Raw genomic sequence first — 17,494 nt, forward strand, 5'->3', positions numbered from 1 at the left:
TGTCAGTTTCTTTTTTCTAAACAAGGCACTGATTCCAAAAGACCAAAAGGCCAACTTAGTTAGCTTCTTCCTTTGTTACAAATAGTTAAAACTGGTGATATTTATGTGCTTCAGAGGTCGGCAGGAATCACAGGAAGACCTGGTAATCCTGGTCCAAAAGGCTTTTCTGGACCTGAGGGTCTGAGAGGAGAGCCTGGACACCTTGGGGAGCCTGGAGAGGCGGTGAGAATCCCAACTGTTCTGACAACTCTATCTGAAAGGGACTTTCATAAATACTGTAGACTGTAGCTCACAGAAAGACTTTTCGTGTTAGTTAGAAAAAACAACCACTACTGTATACACAGATGTCTTAGATTTATGGATGTTTGATTGCAGGGTCCTGATGGACTGCCAGGAAATAAAGGACCTCCAGGATTACTGGGACCAGAGGTAAGTCCCACAGCTGGAGGGGCATGGATTTGGAGCTTACAGAAGATTTGCAAACATTAGATAATGGAAAAATGGAAGTTTGCATGATGCCTGTGTTATCTAAAGATACAACTGGTGAATATATATAAAGAGATTGTTTCATGTGATAGAACTGCTCCATTTTATGTTTCCCCTTACATAATGAATATTTGATTTGAAACTAAACTGAATTCTTGAAATTTACTGACTTCTTAACACTTTGACTGCATGTATGTCGATATGGAACCAAAGTGTAGGGTGGATCTCTTCACTCAGAAAGCATTTTCTGTGAATGATGTGGTTAGCCTTATTTTTTCTGTATAGTGGGGCACTGGGGCACTAATGGAGACTAACGTTTAATACAAAAAGTGCAAAGATGCCATTTGATTTCAGGCATGAATTAAATGACATCTTTGCACTTTGGTGCTGCATCTGAGTCTGTTTTGGAGTGGCTATAAGAGGTTTTGTTGTATTAGTTGTCTTTGTGTATGTTTTATCCATGTACCATCTAATTTTAGTGCAGTTCCCTGCAAATCCCTGATACCTATGAGCACTATAAGCACTAACACCACTATGATTAGACAAAATAGAAAGTATGGCACCTCAATTAATTGAGCAAATAAGGGAAATTGGGTATTTACTCAAACTGACGCAGAAAGAAAACCACGTTTCTTTGACAGCTCCACCATCTTCAAATCAGAGACACTTTCATGACATTTTTCATTTGAATAATTTTAAATTGTAATTGCAAAAATACTTTTTACAGTTTATGCACTTTAATGGGAATTCCCTATAAAAGTGACACAAAGGTCATGAAGCTTGCAAACAGTATTTTACACTGTGCTCCTCTGGGTTAAATTTAGCAGTAAACCAATCCTTCTTCGCAGAATATACCACAGAATATAAGTGACAAAGGGGTTTATTTGAAATGTGGTCACTGGCACCAACATGCTAACATAGCTTTAATGTCAGTGTTGTGCAGCCCTAACAAACATCCTGTGTTTCCATTCTCCAGGGTGACATGGGTGAGATGGGACTTCAGGGTCCTATTGGTCCTCCAGGACCTCAGGTGAGCAGTGCCTCATAACCCTCCACCCTCACACACGCACACAGTCATTAACGTAATATATCACACAAGCATGTGCTGTATCCTGAATACTCTCACAATAACATTCACCATCTTCGTATGTATCGCTTTCAGGGACCAAAAGGTAGACCTGGGCTGAATGGAAGGAACGGACAAAAAGGTCAAAAGGTCAGCAGTATATTGGTGTATTGGATATAAACATTATATCTTAAAAGAATGTCGTCATTGAAGGATAAGATATAATTAAAGATAACAGAATAAGATGTACAGACCTACACAGGAATTCATCCATGCATCCATCCAATGCATCCTTCAGCAAGTATTGAATATTACTCAAAGCCTGATATATCTGTACACAAGATACATGGCAATGAGCCACACTGTCACACCTGGCGATATGTTAGGACTTTACTGAGCCATTTTTAAACTGAAACCATATGTCTGTGGTCTGATTTTAAAGATTTTCATCTTCACTTGGGACCCATGGGCTTGGAACTGAGAGTCACAGACAGGGAAGAGACGTCAGATAGTTTAGAGACTAACACACTTTGGTTTTGTTTTTTTGATAAACAGTTGCAAAAATGTAGAATAACACCAGTCTTATCCTTAAGTATGAGAGCCTTTCAAAGTCCTGCATTGTGATGCTGTTTTAACTCTTTAGTCACAAAAAGCTTTCGCAAGTAAAAAAAAAAAAAAGAGAAACCTATAAACTGGGGTGGGATATTTTTTACTTGTTTTCAAACAAGCCCACCAAATTGTACATTAAATGGCTGTAATTATCAAGATATCAGTGTTAAAGCTTATACATTAGGAGGATTACATAGGGAAAAATGAAGAACTTCACACTTCATGTTGGAGTAAACTGAGATGGATGTTTTTTATGATGCAGATTTTTTTTTAAATTAAACTGGACATGAATCAGCAACTACTACTACTACTACTACTACTATTACTGCTACTAACCATAATAATAATAATAATACACTGCCGGCCAAAAAATTGTCGCCACCTAAAAAAAAGGTCACACACTCTAATATTTCATTCGACCGCCTCTAGCTTTGATCATAGCACGGCACGGCATGCATTCACTGCGGCATTGTTCTGCAATGTCACAAGAATTTTTTCCATCCAGTGTTGCATTAATTTTTCACCAAGATCTTGTATTGATGATGGGAGAGTTGGACCACTGCGCAAAGCCTTCTCCAGCACATCCCAAAGATTCTCAGTGGGGTTATGATCTGGACTCTGGTGGCCAATCCATGTGTGAAAAAGATGTCTCATGCTCACTGAACCACTCTTTCACAATGTGAGCTCAATGAATCCTGGCATTGTCATCTTGGAATATGCCATCAGGGAAGAAAAAATCCATTGCTGGAATAACCTGGTCATTCAGTATATGCAGGCAGTCAGCTGACCTCATTCTTTGGGTACATAATGTCGCCAAACCTAGACCTGACCAACTGCAGCAACCCCACATCATAGCACTGCCCCCACAGGCTTGTACAGTACGCACTAGGCATGATGGGTGCATCACTTCATCTGTTAAATCCAGGTGGTGACTTTTTTTTGGCCAGGCAGTGTAATAGTAATGATAGGGCCATGTAAACCTTTTAGACTTAAAATTTTGACATCCTGAGTTAAATGTCAGGAATCTGACATGAAATAAATCTCAGTGGATTGAATTTCAGGGAGGTGATGGCAAACGTGGACGTCCAGGGAAGGATGGACGTATTGGGAAGAGGGTAGGATGACATACCTGACATCTAACGTAAATATGAACTTGAATTCACATTCTCAAATCTAAAGTTATTCCATTCCATTCCCCAAGGGGAAAAGAGGGAAAGCTGGAAGTAGAGGCATAAGAGGAAGGCGAGGAGAAAAGGTCAGTTGTGTCTGTTGATTCTGACAGTCTTCATCAGCTGTTACCTGTAACCTTAACTTTGACTTTTATGCTTTTGGTTTCAGCTCTTAGAATGACTTTAGGTTAGTCAGGGTATCACGTTGAACATTGACGTCTTGATCTTTGTCTGCTCTGCAGGGGGAGATGGGAGATTTGGGTATGTTTGGTCCGCCTGGGAGACATGGCGCCTATGTAAGTTTTTAGCATCATAAAAATATTTTGAAATACTGTGTTGTGACTCATTATTTTATTCAGTTTGATTGTCAATGTTCCTCACAGTCTTCATGCATTCTATTTCTACAGCCTCAGTGTGAATGTTGTGCTTTGTCTTTGCCATCTGGTATTTTTCTTTGCACTTCTTGATTTTAATTTAACAGTTGAGTAAAGACAGAATTATTAACACTCATCTCTTCTTTTACAATTTTTCCCAAAAGGGTGTAGCTGGACCACGTGGAGAGGACGGTGAAAGGGGTAGACCAGGCATTAAGGTAGGAATATTTAGTTTAATAGTTTGTTTTTCAGAGGCAGCGCTTATTTATTAACAGAAAACAAAAGTGATGTAGACACAACCAGATAAAGCATTAGAGCCAAAGTCTAAAAAGACCCCATAAAAATACAGTGATACAACCCTGATTCCAAAAAAGTTGGGATGCTGTATGAACTACAGATAAAAGCAGAATACAGTCATTTGCAAACAAACTGTTTTTACTGTGTTTTATCTGTAAAACAAAAAAAATAGAGTAACGTCTGGTACTGTCTGGTACAGGCCGAGACAGAAATCACTGTATCATCAGCATACAGCTGGATCTCTATATCAGGCCAGAAGGCAGATCATTAATACGCAGAAAAATGTGAGTGGACTGATTTTACTCTTCCACCTGAACAGGCGGTTGTACACATTGTGATTTTAAGAGAGTACACTCTGTATTTCCCACTATGCAGGGAGAACTTGGGGCTATAGGACCACCTGGCCCTCCTGGTGGAGAAGGGTTAAAGGTGAGCTTATGTATCAGTATGGTATTCCATGTAAACATTCTTACACACACACAAACACACACACACATACACATACACATATATACATACAGTATGTAATTATTTACAAATGAAAATCCGAAATGTGTTGTGTGGCTATCTATTCACCCCCTTTGCTGAGAAACCGTTAACTAAGTTCAGGTGCAACCAGTTGCCTTCAGACGTCACATAATTAGAAAAAAAAACAATAGAGTTCACCTGTGTGCAAGTTAATCTCAGTATAAATACACCTGCTCCGTGAAGGCCTCAGAGTTTGTTAGAGAACCAATCAAACAGCATCATGAAGACCAATGTGAACCATGTCCATGTTTTGTTATTTATGTAAAACAGCGTTTATTTTGGGACACAAGACAAATTTCTGAAAAATACTCTTCTCATTACGTATAATTGTTGTTTCAGGGAATTCAAGGTCCTATTGGAGAGTCAGGAAGAGCTGGACAAAAAGGAGAGCAGGTGAAGTGACACTGTGCTCACATCATATACATCACATCAAATTCAAGCCTATCAGACTTCTTAACTTTGCTCACATCAGAATGCATAATCCAGTGTAAGAAATTACAGATTAAGATATTCATATGATCACTGTCAAATGTAAATTGTACGTGTACACACACACACACACACACACACACACACACTGTATAGAAACATGTATATGTGCATATACTGCATTGAATGTGTACACATACATGGCAAGTTAAGCTGATTATGATGTAAAATTTGTCAAACAAAGTGACTCATACCATATGACTGTATAGCAGGTTTTCCCACACATTTGTGGCCCACATCAATATTAACATTGCCTGCCTCATATTTATTGATTGAATGAGCTGCAGGCCTCTCTCTCTATCTCTCTTTCTCTCTCTCTTAATACACCTGTGTTTAACCTTTACTTGGACAGCCCACGCAGGTGTATTAAGAGCCGCCAAAGTATATTTTGTGACCCATTTTGTCATTGCTATTATTTTGCAGAGCAACACAGAGAAATATGATTTGATACCATGTTGGTTACGATTGTTGTGAATTTCCCTTTGGGATCTATCTATCTATCTATCTATCTATCTATCTATCTATCTATCTATCTATCTATCTATCATTTCGATAGGCTACTTTATTAACAACAGCACATGGCTCACCTGCTGATGTGAAAATGCAAAGATAGTTGAGCAACTTTATAAAACATACTGCTGGTGAAGAAAGTCATCATAGCAGACCCTCATACAGGGGAAGAGAAAAAGAAAGGCGGGATGGAGAGTTCTTTGAACTCAGACGATTCTTTTGGTAATCTTAATAATTACTCTTGGTAATTACCATGACAAATTGGGAGGGTGTCTTGATAACATACATGTTATCTTCTGAAATGATATTAACATTTCTAAACACCTCTAAGAAGCTAATGTACCAGTTTCATCTGAAGAGGTCATGGTCATAATCCACCTAACTGAATAAGACTGAACAAAATTTGGGCTTGCGTCAATCATCAATAATCAAATCAAGGTTATTCAGTAATCCACATACAAACAACTGAGCCCAATTTGATTTCCACCAACATATCTCAAGAGTGCAGTACTCTTCAAGGTATCCTGTGGAGTTTTTTACCTTTAGTACTGCTGTATGTAGGGTCCCATTTTGTTTGTCCTGTGCATGAGGATGCATATGCATGTACACATGCTCTGGGATGAGGTGATACACAATGGTTTCACAGTATCCCACTGATCTACAGGTGGAAGTAATGCAGCAAGAAATGCAACAATGTGCCAACAAAGGAAGGGAAGAAGAGGTCTGCTAGCTAGTAAACATGGATGAAAACAATGCAGGTTTAAAACTTTGAAGAAAAATCGGCTTTGTAAAGGACTTTATGAGGAATGTATTTATTATGTTTATTAGAGCTCAAACATACAGACATTGCATTTTGGTTAACATTCAATGTAAACAACTTTTGTTTGTAATAAGAGAACTCCGCAGGGTACCTTTATGTCTAGGATGTTAGAGCATCCTGTCTGCACTTGTGCTGCGTAACCATGTGACCGTAGTGCAACTTTCTCAAAAAAGGAGGTCTTGTACAATATAGTTACAGACCCAGGATTCACAGAGTTTTTTTTTTGTTTTATGCAATGTCACTCATTATCCAACCTAATGATGGGCAGACTGATAACCACAGTTATGTTCATTGCAGATATGTTTGCTTTGACGGTTTATGCTCATGGCATTAAAATCAACTTCTTATGTTTAGAAGTCTTTGCAAATTAATTTTGTCATTTAGAAATAAATGAAAACTGCTGGGTGTTTTGAAAGAATTGTTTAAAAGTTGAAAACAATTAGAGGGTATGGTCTGGAATAATATAAAGAATACAATACACGCCTGCAAAACCTAGCATTCAAATGACTGTCAACATCAAGTGAAAGCTGGTGTTTTTCACATTTTTCCATTTCTGTTTGAATGCACAACAAAACCTTTCAATAAACCTTTTGGTCTGAGTCATTCTGTTCCCTTGACTGTGTGTTGATAATCATAAAGGAGTATTGACTGTTTCCTAGGGGGATATCGGTCCACCAGGTAGACGAGGTGCTCCAGGCCTGCCTGGGTTGCCTGTAAGTCATCTCTAGTAACTGACATTATGGCCAACAATAACAACTTTGATGTTGGAAAGAATAAATATTACTCCTAACATCCACTCATCTACTTGTCTGTTTTTAGGGTTTGTTTGGGCAGAAGGTGAGTAAATGCAAACTAGATTGCATGAGGTTGCTTCCCGAGAAATCTCCTGAAAAATGTACATAGATTTCTAATTAGATGCTATTTGTGCTAACAGGGCCTGAAAGGATTTACTGGACCTCCAGGACCTACTGGAGAGAAAGGCTTATCTGTGAGTATATGTCTCTAATACAGCAGGATACAGGTTTTATTGCACTGAATAACAGAAATGTGTGACACCACACATCACGTGTATTCATGGGTCACATTTTGTTTGTTAGGGTCCACCTGGCCCACCTGGACCCCCAGGAACCTCCCTGGATCCCACATTGACACAGCTAAAGGTAAGTGTGACTGGTAACCGCATGCCTTAGAACCATTGTGCATTCATGGGCACATGATGGCTGCCTCACCTATCCTGTTTTTCTTATGAGAAGCAGACTCAGGAAGAACTACAAACACAACAGCACAAAAAGTCATGAGGAGAAAGTAATAGAGCTTGTCCGCAGTTAGCTGCATTCATATGTTGTCTCCATTGTTTTGTCTATTTTATTTTTCCAATCTTAGAGTTCTTTATCTTTTTTCACCTCTTGGCCTGTTTCTGATGCTGATGTGACATGACTTTTCTTATCCTATTTAATTTCATAATGACCGATGATGGTTAGAAAGACCGTCTCATAGTTACTTTTATACGCAGCACTCTGAGTAGTACTGACAGTAAATTAATCTTTATCTGTAAAATTTGAGATCCCCTTTAAATATCTACCTACAGTTTCCTCAGTTTACTACGTCATCTCATCCATTGCATATACCTCTTTATTTTGCTATGAACATCTTAGGAGCTCATGAACATGTCAGACAAGCCCAACTATGTCCTGGTCCAGACTCTGTTAGACTCCCTTCAGAGAGATCTTCACTGGTTCATAAACCCACCAGATGGCAGCAAACAACACCCAGCTAGTACATGTCTGGAGCTGTGGCTTGCTCACCCCAACTTCACTAATGGTGAGACTGTCATTCACTGATGCTCTGAACAATTCCAAGGAAAAGGTATCAAGAGAAAAATATAAACTGTTCCTCCTTTGAAAATAACAGTAGATGTTTTATCATTAAATTATACAATGATCTGTAGGTCAGAATGCCCTTCATGTTTACCAGCAGGTCATGCAAACATTAACAACATGTTTGTTCTGTGTTGTAACATTTGACAATCTTTTAGGGATGTATTACATTGATCCTAACCAGGGTAGCCCGGCCGATGCTTTTCAAGTGTACTGTGACTTCACAGCAGAGCCAAAGACTTGCCTGTCTCCGCTCCAACCTCAGGTATTATCAAAACACACTCCAACTGATTAACATTCTTAAAAGTGTAACTTATAGCATTTTAAAACACAATATCATTTGGATATTGGTTAATATCCTTATGTAACTGTAATCCCTATTTAAGAATGCATAACAAGTAAACTTATGTAATACTTGGTGGAGAAGCCTTTGCTTTAATGACAGCTTCAAGATGCTGCCTGTACAAAGAAGCTAATCTCTCACAATGTCAGGTGGGATTTTCCACACAGTCTTTAAATCTTAAAGATTCTAGAGGGCCCCTTGGCGAATCTTGATCTTCAGTTTCCTTCCACATATAACAACTTTCAGGGGTCTATTTCACACTAGCCTCTGATGCAATAGCTGGAAGTGCTTCTGTTTGGTGAGGCATCTGATGTCAGATGGTAGTGATGATGATAGCACTTGGCAGCTGCTTTTCCAGGTTTGGATCAGTCAGTCTTGAGCGGAAGTGAGTCTTTGCAAGAATCAGTGAACTGCTCATGGTAGTTGCTTGTCCCAAACAGATACAGATTTGAGTCAATCCAAGTCAAGACAAGCTAGCATACAGGTACACAGAGTTCAGAGCCCTCATTCACCACACACCACACCGTCACACACCCAGAGTTCTTCACACCCCCACTGCCCCCAGTGCTTTTGAAGTGCCTTTCCTTTACTGAGACAAGCACCCTCCCCTACCTGACTGACAAATTAGGAGACAGATGGAGTGACTCCACCAAGGCACAGTTCCAGGCCGTTACAGTATCAGCCCCGAGGGTTTGGACAACTGTGCCAGCCAGTGATCTGCTATTCTGCAGCACGTCTTCAACCTGAACCAGGAGAAAATACCAGACAACCATCTGCCTCAACAGCTATAGACCAGTTGCCCTCACATCTCATGTGATAAAGGTGCTGGAGAGGCTGGTCTGGTCCACCGTAGACCGCAGATGGGATCATCACTGAACCCTGCAGTTTGCTTACCTGCAGACCTGGGAGTGAACAACGCCTTCATCTACTCTACTCTGCTCACTTGCTCACGTCTGGATGAAACTGACTGCACTACAAGAATCATGTTCTTTGATTTCTCCAGTGCATTCAACACCATCCAGCTACCGCTACTGAGGGACATGCTGCAAGCGACGAAGGTAGACACGTCCATGTCTTGGATTACCGAATACCTGACAGGCAAACAGTTTGTGTTAGTCAGTAAGTCAGTCTGTGTTCTGTCTAAATTGTGGTGGACAAGTACAGGAGCTCCACAGGGGACTGTCCCGTCTCCCTTCCTGTTCACCTTGTACACCACAGACTTTCAAGTTGTGCCACAAGCAGAAGTGTTCTGATGACTGCAGTGGTTGGATGATTTGTGGGAAGAGGAGCATAGGGCTGGTGGATGACTTTGTGGAGTGGGTTGAAAGAAATCATCTGCTTCTGAACATGGCCAAGACCAAGGAGATGGTGATTGACTTTAGAAGAGGCCAGCTTTACAACCCCAACACCAACAGTGTATTCTGGGAGTGGAGATTGACATGGTGGAGGACAACAAGAACCTGGGCATTCACTTTAACAACAAACTGAACGGGAACACCAAAGATGTATACAAGAAAGGGATGAGCAGACTCTATTTCCTTGGGAAGCTGAGATCTTAAACGTGTGCAGCAAGATGCTGGAAGTCTCCTGTGGCAAGTACACTTTACTTTGCTGTAGTCTACTGGGGGAGCAGCACTGGAGCTGGCAACGCCCACAGACTTGATAATAAACTGATTAAGAGGGCTGCTTACATATTTGGTTGCAAACCAGACACATTTGAAGTTGTAGTGGAGAGGAGGACACTGAACAAACTGTTACTCATTATGGATGATCCTGACCACCCTCTCCACTGCCTACTGCACACACTGAACACTCTAACAGGCTGCTGCAGCTTTGCTTTCACATGGGCCAATACAGGAAATCTCTCTACCAGGTGTGATAATGTCAGGTGTAAACACCTCACCTCTATTTGACTGAGGACTCTCAAAATTCTCACAGCCTGTTTACACCAGGCATCAACCTGTGTCTTGGGTGATCTGATCGGAAGTGGACAGCTCAAAGTATGTGAATTCACACCCGGCATTTTGATGTGTCTCCACATGCGTCTTAAGTGACCATCATGATGGGATTGGATCAACTTACCCACTCTGTATGCAAATAAACGCATGCATCTTCCATTTGCAAAGACCAAAATGACCTCAAAACTACTTATTCACGCTTTTTATTGAGAAAGTCACATATTTCCTAAGTAATTTTTCATCTGAACGAAGGCATTGTTAAACTGAAGGTACTATTAATCTGTGTTCTCAGTTTAGATATGCATGCACATTAACAAATCACACAAGTACCTCGTCCTGAAATTGAGAAAGACTTTTTTTTCTTTTTTTTGGCAAATGACTCAAATGTACACAATGTAATATTTAATAGTATGTACTGTATCTTCTAGTATAGTATAGAGACTGGACTGCCATTCTTTCTGCAGTGGTGTTGTTAAGTATCAAAACTGCTCAAAGCTGAGGTTAATTTATGATTTTGTTCAAGACGTATTTGCACCTTCAAATAAATACATCTTTATTATTTGGTCAAACACATCATATTAATGTGATAACATCAATGACTGACCACAGGTTCCAGTAAAAGCTTGGCTGAAAGATTCTGGCACCAATATGACATTTCACTGGTTGAGTACAATTGAAGATGGCTTCCAGGTGAGTGTCTGATTCAGATATTGCTTTTTTTGTCTGAGATAGATAGATTTTTTTTCTTTCTTTCTCTTAATTACATCTCCTGTGCAAACCCCTTACTTCCAGTTTGAGTATCCAGGAGGAACAGATGTGGTGCAGATGAGGTTTCTACGACTGAACAGCAGAATCTCCACTCAGACCATCACTTACTACTGTCAGCCAGGAAATAGACAGAGCCGCAGAGAGAGGGAAATCAAGTTCCTGGCTGACACTAGAAGGCAGAGTTACCTGGGGGAACTCCAAGACTGTGTAGTAAGTGACCGTGATGATGATGAATGTTTTTGAATCTAAGACTCAATGCTAAGGACATTTTAGCCCCAACTCACATACACCTTCAGTAAGCCTTGTTTTAAATGCACTCATTTTAATTCACCACAGTACTTCTGTCTACATCAACAACACAAAAATGTTACTGTTAATGCTATATTGCTTTATCTGTTCTCATTTCTCAAATAATGGCTGGGGCCTTTATTCACTTTAAATACAGAGAAAGTCAGGCAGGCTGGTTGAAGCCATTTATCCCACTAGCTAAACAGTCAAATCTGACCAGACTCAGACTGAGGAGGCTGCATTATCTTTGAGCTCACTGAGAGACATGACTGTGAAACTGAAACACAAATCAGTACGAAGACTCCCATAAATAGAGGCTCTTAGAACATACATCATCTTATAACCAAAATGATCATCACAGACATACTGGAATCAGCATAAGTAAATATATGCAGATGCCATAAAACAGCATACATTTTTTCATCTTGGCAACATAGGCTATGGACTGGTAGCTAAGCTAATACACCTGCTTCATGCTAACTGAGGAAACAGCAGTTCTAATTAACAAAATGAACATCATTGACGTTCAGTCATCACAACAGATGAATAAAAACTTCCAGCATGAGACATTGGATAAGCTTACATATATGGCCTTTGAAAGCTTTAGTGCATAGAAAAAAATCACTGACCTCAGAGCACAGAGAAAATGTGAGTAACCTGTAGCACCAGCCATGTACAAAGCAAAGGTAAACTTAACTCTAGACTAAAACTGGATTTTCACTCTGTGTCACCAGGTGGCAGTACTAGACGAAAGAATATGACATTGATTACTACAGTATAGCCTTTATTGGAAATATGCCTGTATTAGAAACAGGTTTTTATTCATAATTCTCCTGTATTATATATGTGTATATCTCCTAACATTTTATTAAGATGTATCTTTGTTTTTTTCATCTGGTCCTGTTTTAAATAGCTGTTAATATTATTTGCTGTTAATGCAACCTCAACACTTCCTCCACGTTGACCACTCTGCCTTGATAAATTCAATATAATGTTTCCACAGCACTTCAGTACAAGTACAACAACATAGTCATACTCACCACTCTGCTGCTCTCGTTGTCTCTTCTCAACAGAAATACTGTTTTTGTTCACAAATTATTTTCAGTCACTTCCATTTAGCTCTTTTGTGCTGGTAAGCTACCATAGATGTACCATACATGTATTTTACAAAACGTTGCAGCTCTTTGGGGGGATAGAAAACAGAAAATTCTATAGATGTCAAATTGCATTGAATTTGGATTGCAATTGCTACCTTGCCTGAACCTGAGTGTTCATGATACCTTGATAAATTAAGGTTTATTGGTCAGCCGTCATGCTCATCCAGACATCTATACATATTTGTTCGAATCACCAGGTGGTAGTGGGCCAAGTGTTCGCTGTAGTGTTAATACCCAACTGTTTGATCTGGGCTAGGCTGAGATTTTTTTGGAGATGGCAGTCATGCTCACTGATGCTGCTATACTGTATGACTGTACTTAAGCAGCCTCCCACTCAAGCTATCCATCAGTGGTAGCTGTCACCATCATAATTTAGGTATTACCACACTGACAGTGAATATTCATGTTTCTTATGTGCCACAAATCTCAGTGTGAAAGCTTTTGTTATTAATGCGGTTGTTTCTGATTTGGCATTGCTTTAATGACTGAAGCTGTACTATCGTCATCAAAAAAGAATTTGTGCTGCTACCAAAATGAAGAATTACTGTTATCTGAAGGCTCATACAGTCTTGGCTGCAGGTTATTCTACATATATAAACTAAGGGTTCAGACTGAACCATTATGATTATTTCCCCACAAAGGCTTCATGACTTCATTACATGACATGACAGTCTATCAGTGAAATCCGACACTTCCTGTGCAGATATTTCAAAGTTAAAGTTTCCCAACAACTCTTTATTTGACTATGCATAACTGTGCTTTAAAAAGAAAATGCAGAAGTCAGAGCAACTGGAAATAATTAATGAATGAAAAGAGTATTCCTGTTCGAGAAGTGAAAATGAAAGCCGCAGAGTGGAGTGTGACATGATTCTGCTGTAGGTCTGATAGAATTAGTGCTGTGGAAATGTGCATTATCCTGAATTAACCATGTTAGCCATATTAAAGTACTGGTATTTCCACCCCTCCGTAATGTTTTTTTTTTACCTGGCCTTTACCAGCAACCAGGCTCTAGTCTGCTCGTACTGGCCTCACTTGTGACTAGGAATTTGAATACCAGCTTTATTTGTAAATTCAGAGATTTTATTCACTTTTTATTCTTAAGACAAAAACAGAAATATTACTAAATTGGGGTTAATAACTTGTTCATTTGTTAAAATGTGAACCTCATGGTAAAGCCTATATATTCAAACTATAGTGGATTGCTTATTATATTTATTATTGTCTTGTCTTATCCTATACAGAGTTTGTAGACCTGATGATGACAATGATGGTACTAGATCAAAAGTGGCACTAAAGAACAGGTCAGGGGATCACCAAAGTCAGTAGCATTCATAAATCCTGACATGATGAATTTCTGTACAAAATTATATCTTAATCCATTCAATAGACATTGTCATGTGTAGAGCCACTTCCCAAACATGGCTTAAACAAACAGAGGTGTGATTCTCTTGTTCTCTGAGTACTTTCAAACACTGTTTCCTTTTCTACAGCTGGAGTCAGGAGCCCAGGAATCAGTTTTTCAGTTTGAAAGTGAAGATCTCCAACTGCTGCCTCTCAGGGACCTGGCAATATTTGGAAACAAAGAAGTAACCCAGGAGTTTGGCTTCACCATAGGGCCTGCATGTTTCAGCTAGAGATGCCCCCCGTCTCTTAGCATGAGTGCATCTGTGTGGTGGTCCACAGTTATAAACATCTGAACAGGCAAAAGCATGTATATCTGGCACTTTTATACTGTCTTTTAGAGCATGACTCAAAACATCATTGCTTTGTAATTCAGAGTTATCCACCTGTTTTCAAGTGTGCTGACCAGCCAATTCATTTTGGATGCCAACAGTAGGAATTCTGGGTGAAAAATGTTCTAGCACAACCTTTTTCAAAACAAAACAGTGAGGACTAAAGACACAAAGTGAACTGAAGCTCCTCAGGGATCAGAAAGGGTTTCTCTCCCTTTCTGAAGGTTTCCTCTGCACACAAAGACTGTTGGCTTGCCCACTTTTCAGACCAGGGATATTTTGAACCTGAAATTCTTGACATTAACCATATTTTGTACATTTGTGTTTGTGTTTGAAACCTGCTTATTTATGTAAATGCTTGACATTCATTTAGTCATTCTCATTTTGATTCAGGTACATTTTGACTTCATCATTGTGTTCAAGTGACATCATAGGTGGTGCTGGAAGCTTGGTGACATAGTTCCTACTCATGGGTTATTCACCAAAGGGAATATGATTGTTTCCTCCATTTAGTCAAATTCATGTCAGAGATTGCTTAAGTTTACCTCTGGCTTGCCAATCCACTGATTGTGGCATTTGCATTGAAAATAATTTATTCCATCCTTCAACTACATTTTGAAAAAGAGTCCATCAAATAAATCAGCCAAGCTGATGCATCGGTCAGTGTTAGCTTTTGCAGAAACATCAGTGCCTGCTCATGAGTAACAGTTAGGTTAAGGTCGCTTAGTTAGAGTTTACAAATCATCACATGATGTCATGTTTTCACATGCTTAATTCAGTACTCACTTCATGGTAATGAAATTCATGAAAAGATCCAAACAAACAATATGTTAGTGTATCTCTCAGTACTATCTGACTTCCCTACTCTGTCTGTGGCTCTCAGCCTCAAGCCCACTGGGTCCTATTGAAGATATAAATCTTTAAAAACAGCTCACAAATATGTATATGGTTTGATTTTTTTTTTTTTTTTTTTTTGAAAAGGCTCAGTAATTTCCTAGAACAGCTGGACACTGGAGTTCTTTTTGAAGGCTATTTTTGTATTTCTGCTTTAATAGGGGAGAGCAGCTGCTGCTGCAAAGCTCATGCAGTTTATTGCTGGTAAGCGTTGTATTTCTGGGACCATTTTGTAGTTCAGTGAGGATTTTTTTTGTCTTGAGGTTAACTGTCCAAATATACACCACATTACCTCATATTAAGTATTTCTACAGACTACAGGGGAGATCTCTCATTCTTAGTCCATATTTATTTTCTGTCCCTTCCACTGTTTTTATTTAATAAAGTGAGTGCAAGGGACTGACATTATACACAATTCATCAGTGATGTTTCAGTTATTAGGCCATAATTTTTCTTTCAAACTGTACCTTCACCATATATATATATGTCCATTAATCAGATTGCAGATTGTGGACTCTTCTGGTGTGACAGGGTGCAGACTTCTTTGGTTTCTTTTCAGTCCCACCTGTCAGAGAGACTTTATGGTCTGTAAGAACTTTGTCCAGATTGTCACCTATTTGAAAGTACATGTTAAGTGTAACTGTTGTAAATACATCATGCAGCTGTTGTAGATATTTTTGAACATAATTGGTCATTGGCTGTATTAGCACTTCAGTCACCTCCATCTTTTGTCATGACCTGTTTTCTGTTGAGTTTCTAATTGTTTTTAACATTCTTAATTTATGTTGTTTGGTTTTCAGGTTTCTTGTTTCAATGTTGCTCCATATTTCATTGATAGTGCACAGAATGTAAAAATGTTTGACCACTTGGGTGCTGCAGAACAAGCTGAAAACACAACAATAACATATATTTATAAAGATGTTATAGGGAAGCAAACTGTTGCTTTTTGTAACATTCATTTTATTTGGAGTGGTATTTGTGTCCACCAGATGAATGACCGCTCAATATTGACACTTCTGGCTCTGAGAAAAATATCAGTCTCTTTAGCTGCTAAATGCTCGGCTTTATTAGCAGCCAATGTCTAACTGTGTCTATCTCCAGTTTGCTGCTGGACAGAGCTTTTTTGCTGAATGTGAGCAGAGTTGTGGGCCAGAAAATTTTAAAAAAAAATGTGCTGAAAGAAGGTGAGGGGAACTGCAGTCTGGTGACAGTTCTTTGTATTGTTTCTCAGTGTGACTGACATTCATTCATTCATCCACTGTTCATATAACAATTACGTGTTAATGCAGCTTTAAACAATACATGAAGGGATTTTGCTGTTTTAGTTGTACATGGTCCTGCATGGCTCAGTAGGTATTCTTCAGGGTTAGAAGGCATATTCCCCCTAAGCTACCCATGCTAAAACTGCATGTTACTGTAAGGTACATTTGATACTGTGCTGTATGTTGCTTCATCATAAATTAAATTTATTGAATTAGATTTTGTTGCATAGTGTTTCATTCAAGGAACTAAACTGAACTTCATGACCTAACACACCCTGCTCTCTGCCCTTCGCTATACCTCATCCTCAGCAAGCTAATTTAGGTGCAAACTTTAAAAGAATGTTACACAGTTAAAAACAGTTATTGTGCACGATGGTGAAACAGAGACACTTTGTGGAATCCAGTGCACAGTAGAACTAACATCACTGCTATTGAGGAGCTGAGAGCAGCCATAGTTGCTTAAGGATTTTTTGGGGGGGAACTGTTATCTAGATAATCTGATGTAGGTAACGATCTACAACAAGGACACGGAAATACTGAGTCGTTCGTCTCGACGGGGATACTACTAATGGCCATATATTGCCCCCTCTCTGACACCCTCTCACAATATGCGGACCTGAAGAATTTGTTATTCAGTAAAAATTAAACATAATCTAATTAAAACTGAAAGCAAGAGAATGACAAAAAGAAAAAGGTTTTTACAGTTCATTTCTTTCGAAACATTATCTTTAAGGGACTAGTGCACTAGTAGACAATCGGCAGTTACGACAGATCGAGGAAGTCACTGAAGGCAGCATGGGTGCATCTGAATTAGTGATGGGCACGCCAGTTCTTTTAGATGTACTGAATCACTAGAATCAGTTCAC

General features: G+C 39.2%; 1 protein-coding gene across 1 annotated transcript in view; it reads left to right on the forward strand.

Moving 5' to 3' along the window:
• The window catches only part of LOC143320633 (uncharacterized), a 31,752-nt gene extending 15,837 nt beyond the window's left edge, over window positions 1-15,915 (forward strand). The window contains exons 26-44 of the mRNA XM_076730457.1: window positions 115-222; window positions 376-429; window positions 1,463-1,516; window positions 1,649-1,702; window positions 3,223-3,276; window positions 3,363-3,416; window positions 3,573-3,626; window positions 3,869-3,922; window positions 4,377-4,430; window positions 4,869-4,922; window positions 7,008-7,061; window positions 7,168-7,185; window positions 7,283-7,336; window positions 7,446-7,508; window positions 8,004-8,169; window positions 8,384-8,490; window positions 11,136-11,216; window positions 11,319-11,504; window positions 14,230-15,915. Coding sequence (XP_076586572.1) covers window positions 115-222; window positions 376-429; window positions 1,463-1,516; window positions 1,649-1,702; window positions 3,223-3,276; window positions 3,363-3,416; window positions 3,573-3,626; window positions 3,869-3,922; window positions 4,377-4,430; window positions 4,869-4,922; window positions 7,008-7,061; window positions 7,168-7,185; window positions 7,283-7,336; window positions 7,446-7,508; window positions 8,004-8,169; window positions 8,384-8,490; window positions 11,136-11,216; window positions 11,319-11,504; window positions 14,230-14,373 — 1,467 coding nt within the window. The 3' untranslated portion in view covers window positions 14,374-15,915. The remainder of the gene's footprint in view (window positions 1-114; window positions 223-375; window positions 430-1,462; window positions 1,517-1,648; window positions 1,703-3,222; window positions 3,277-3,362; window positions 3,417-3,572; window positions 3,627-3,868; window positions 3,923-4,376; window positions 4,431-4,868; window positions 4,923-7,007; window positions 7,062-7,167; window positions 7,186-7,282; window positions 7,337-7,445; window positions 7,509-8,003; window positions 8,170-8,383; window positions 8,491-11,135; window positions 11,217-11,318; window positions 11,505-14,229) is intronic.
• Window positions 15,916-17,494: the final 1,579 nt, after the last annotated feature.

The sequence above is a fragment of the Chaetodon auriga genome, chromosome 5 (assembly GCF_051107435.1).
Source record: "Chaetodon auriga isolate fChaAug3 chromosome 5, fChaAug3.hap1, whole genome shotgun sequence".
NCBI lineage: Eukaryota > Metazoa > Chordata > Actinopteri > Chaetodontiformes > Chaetodontidae > Chaetodon > Chaetodon auriga.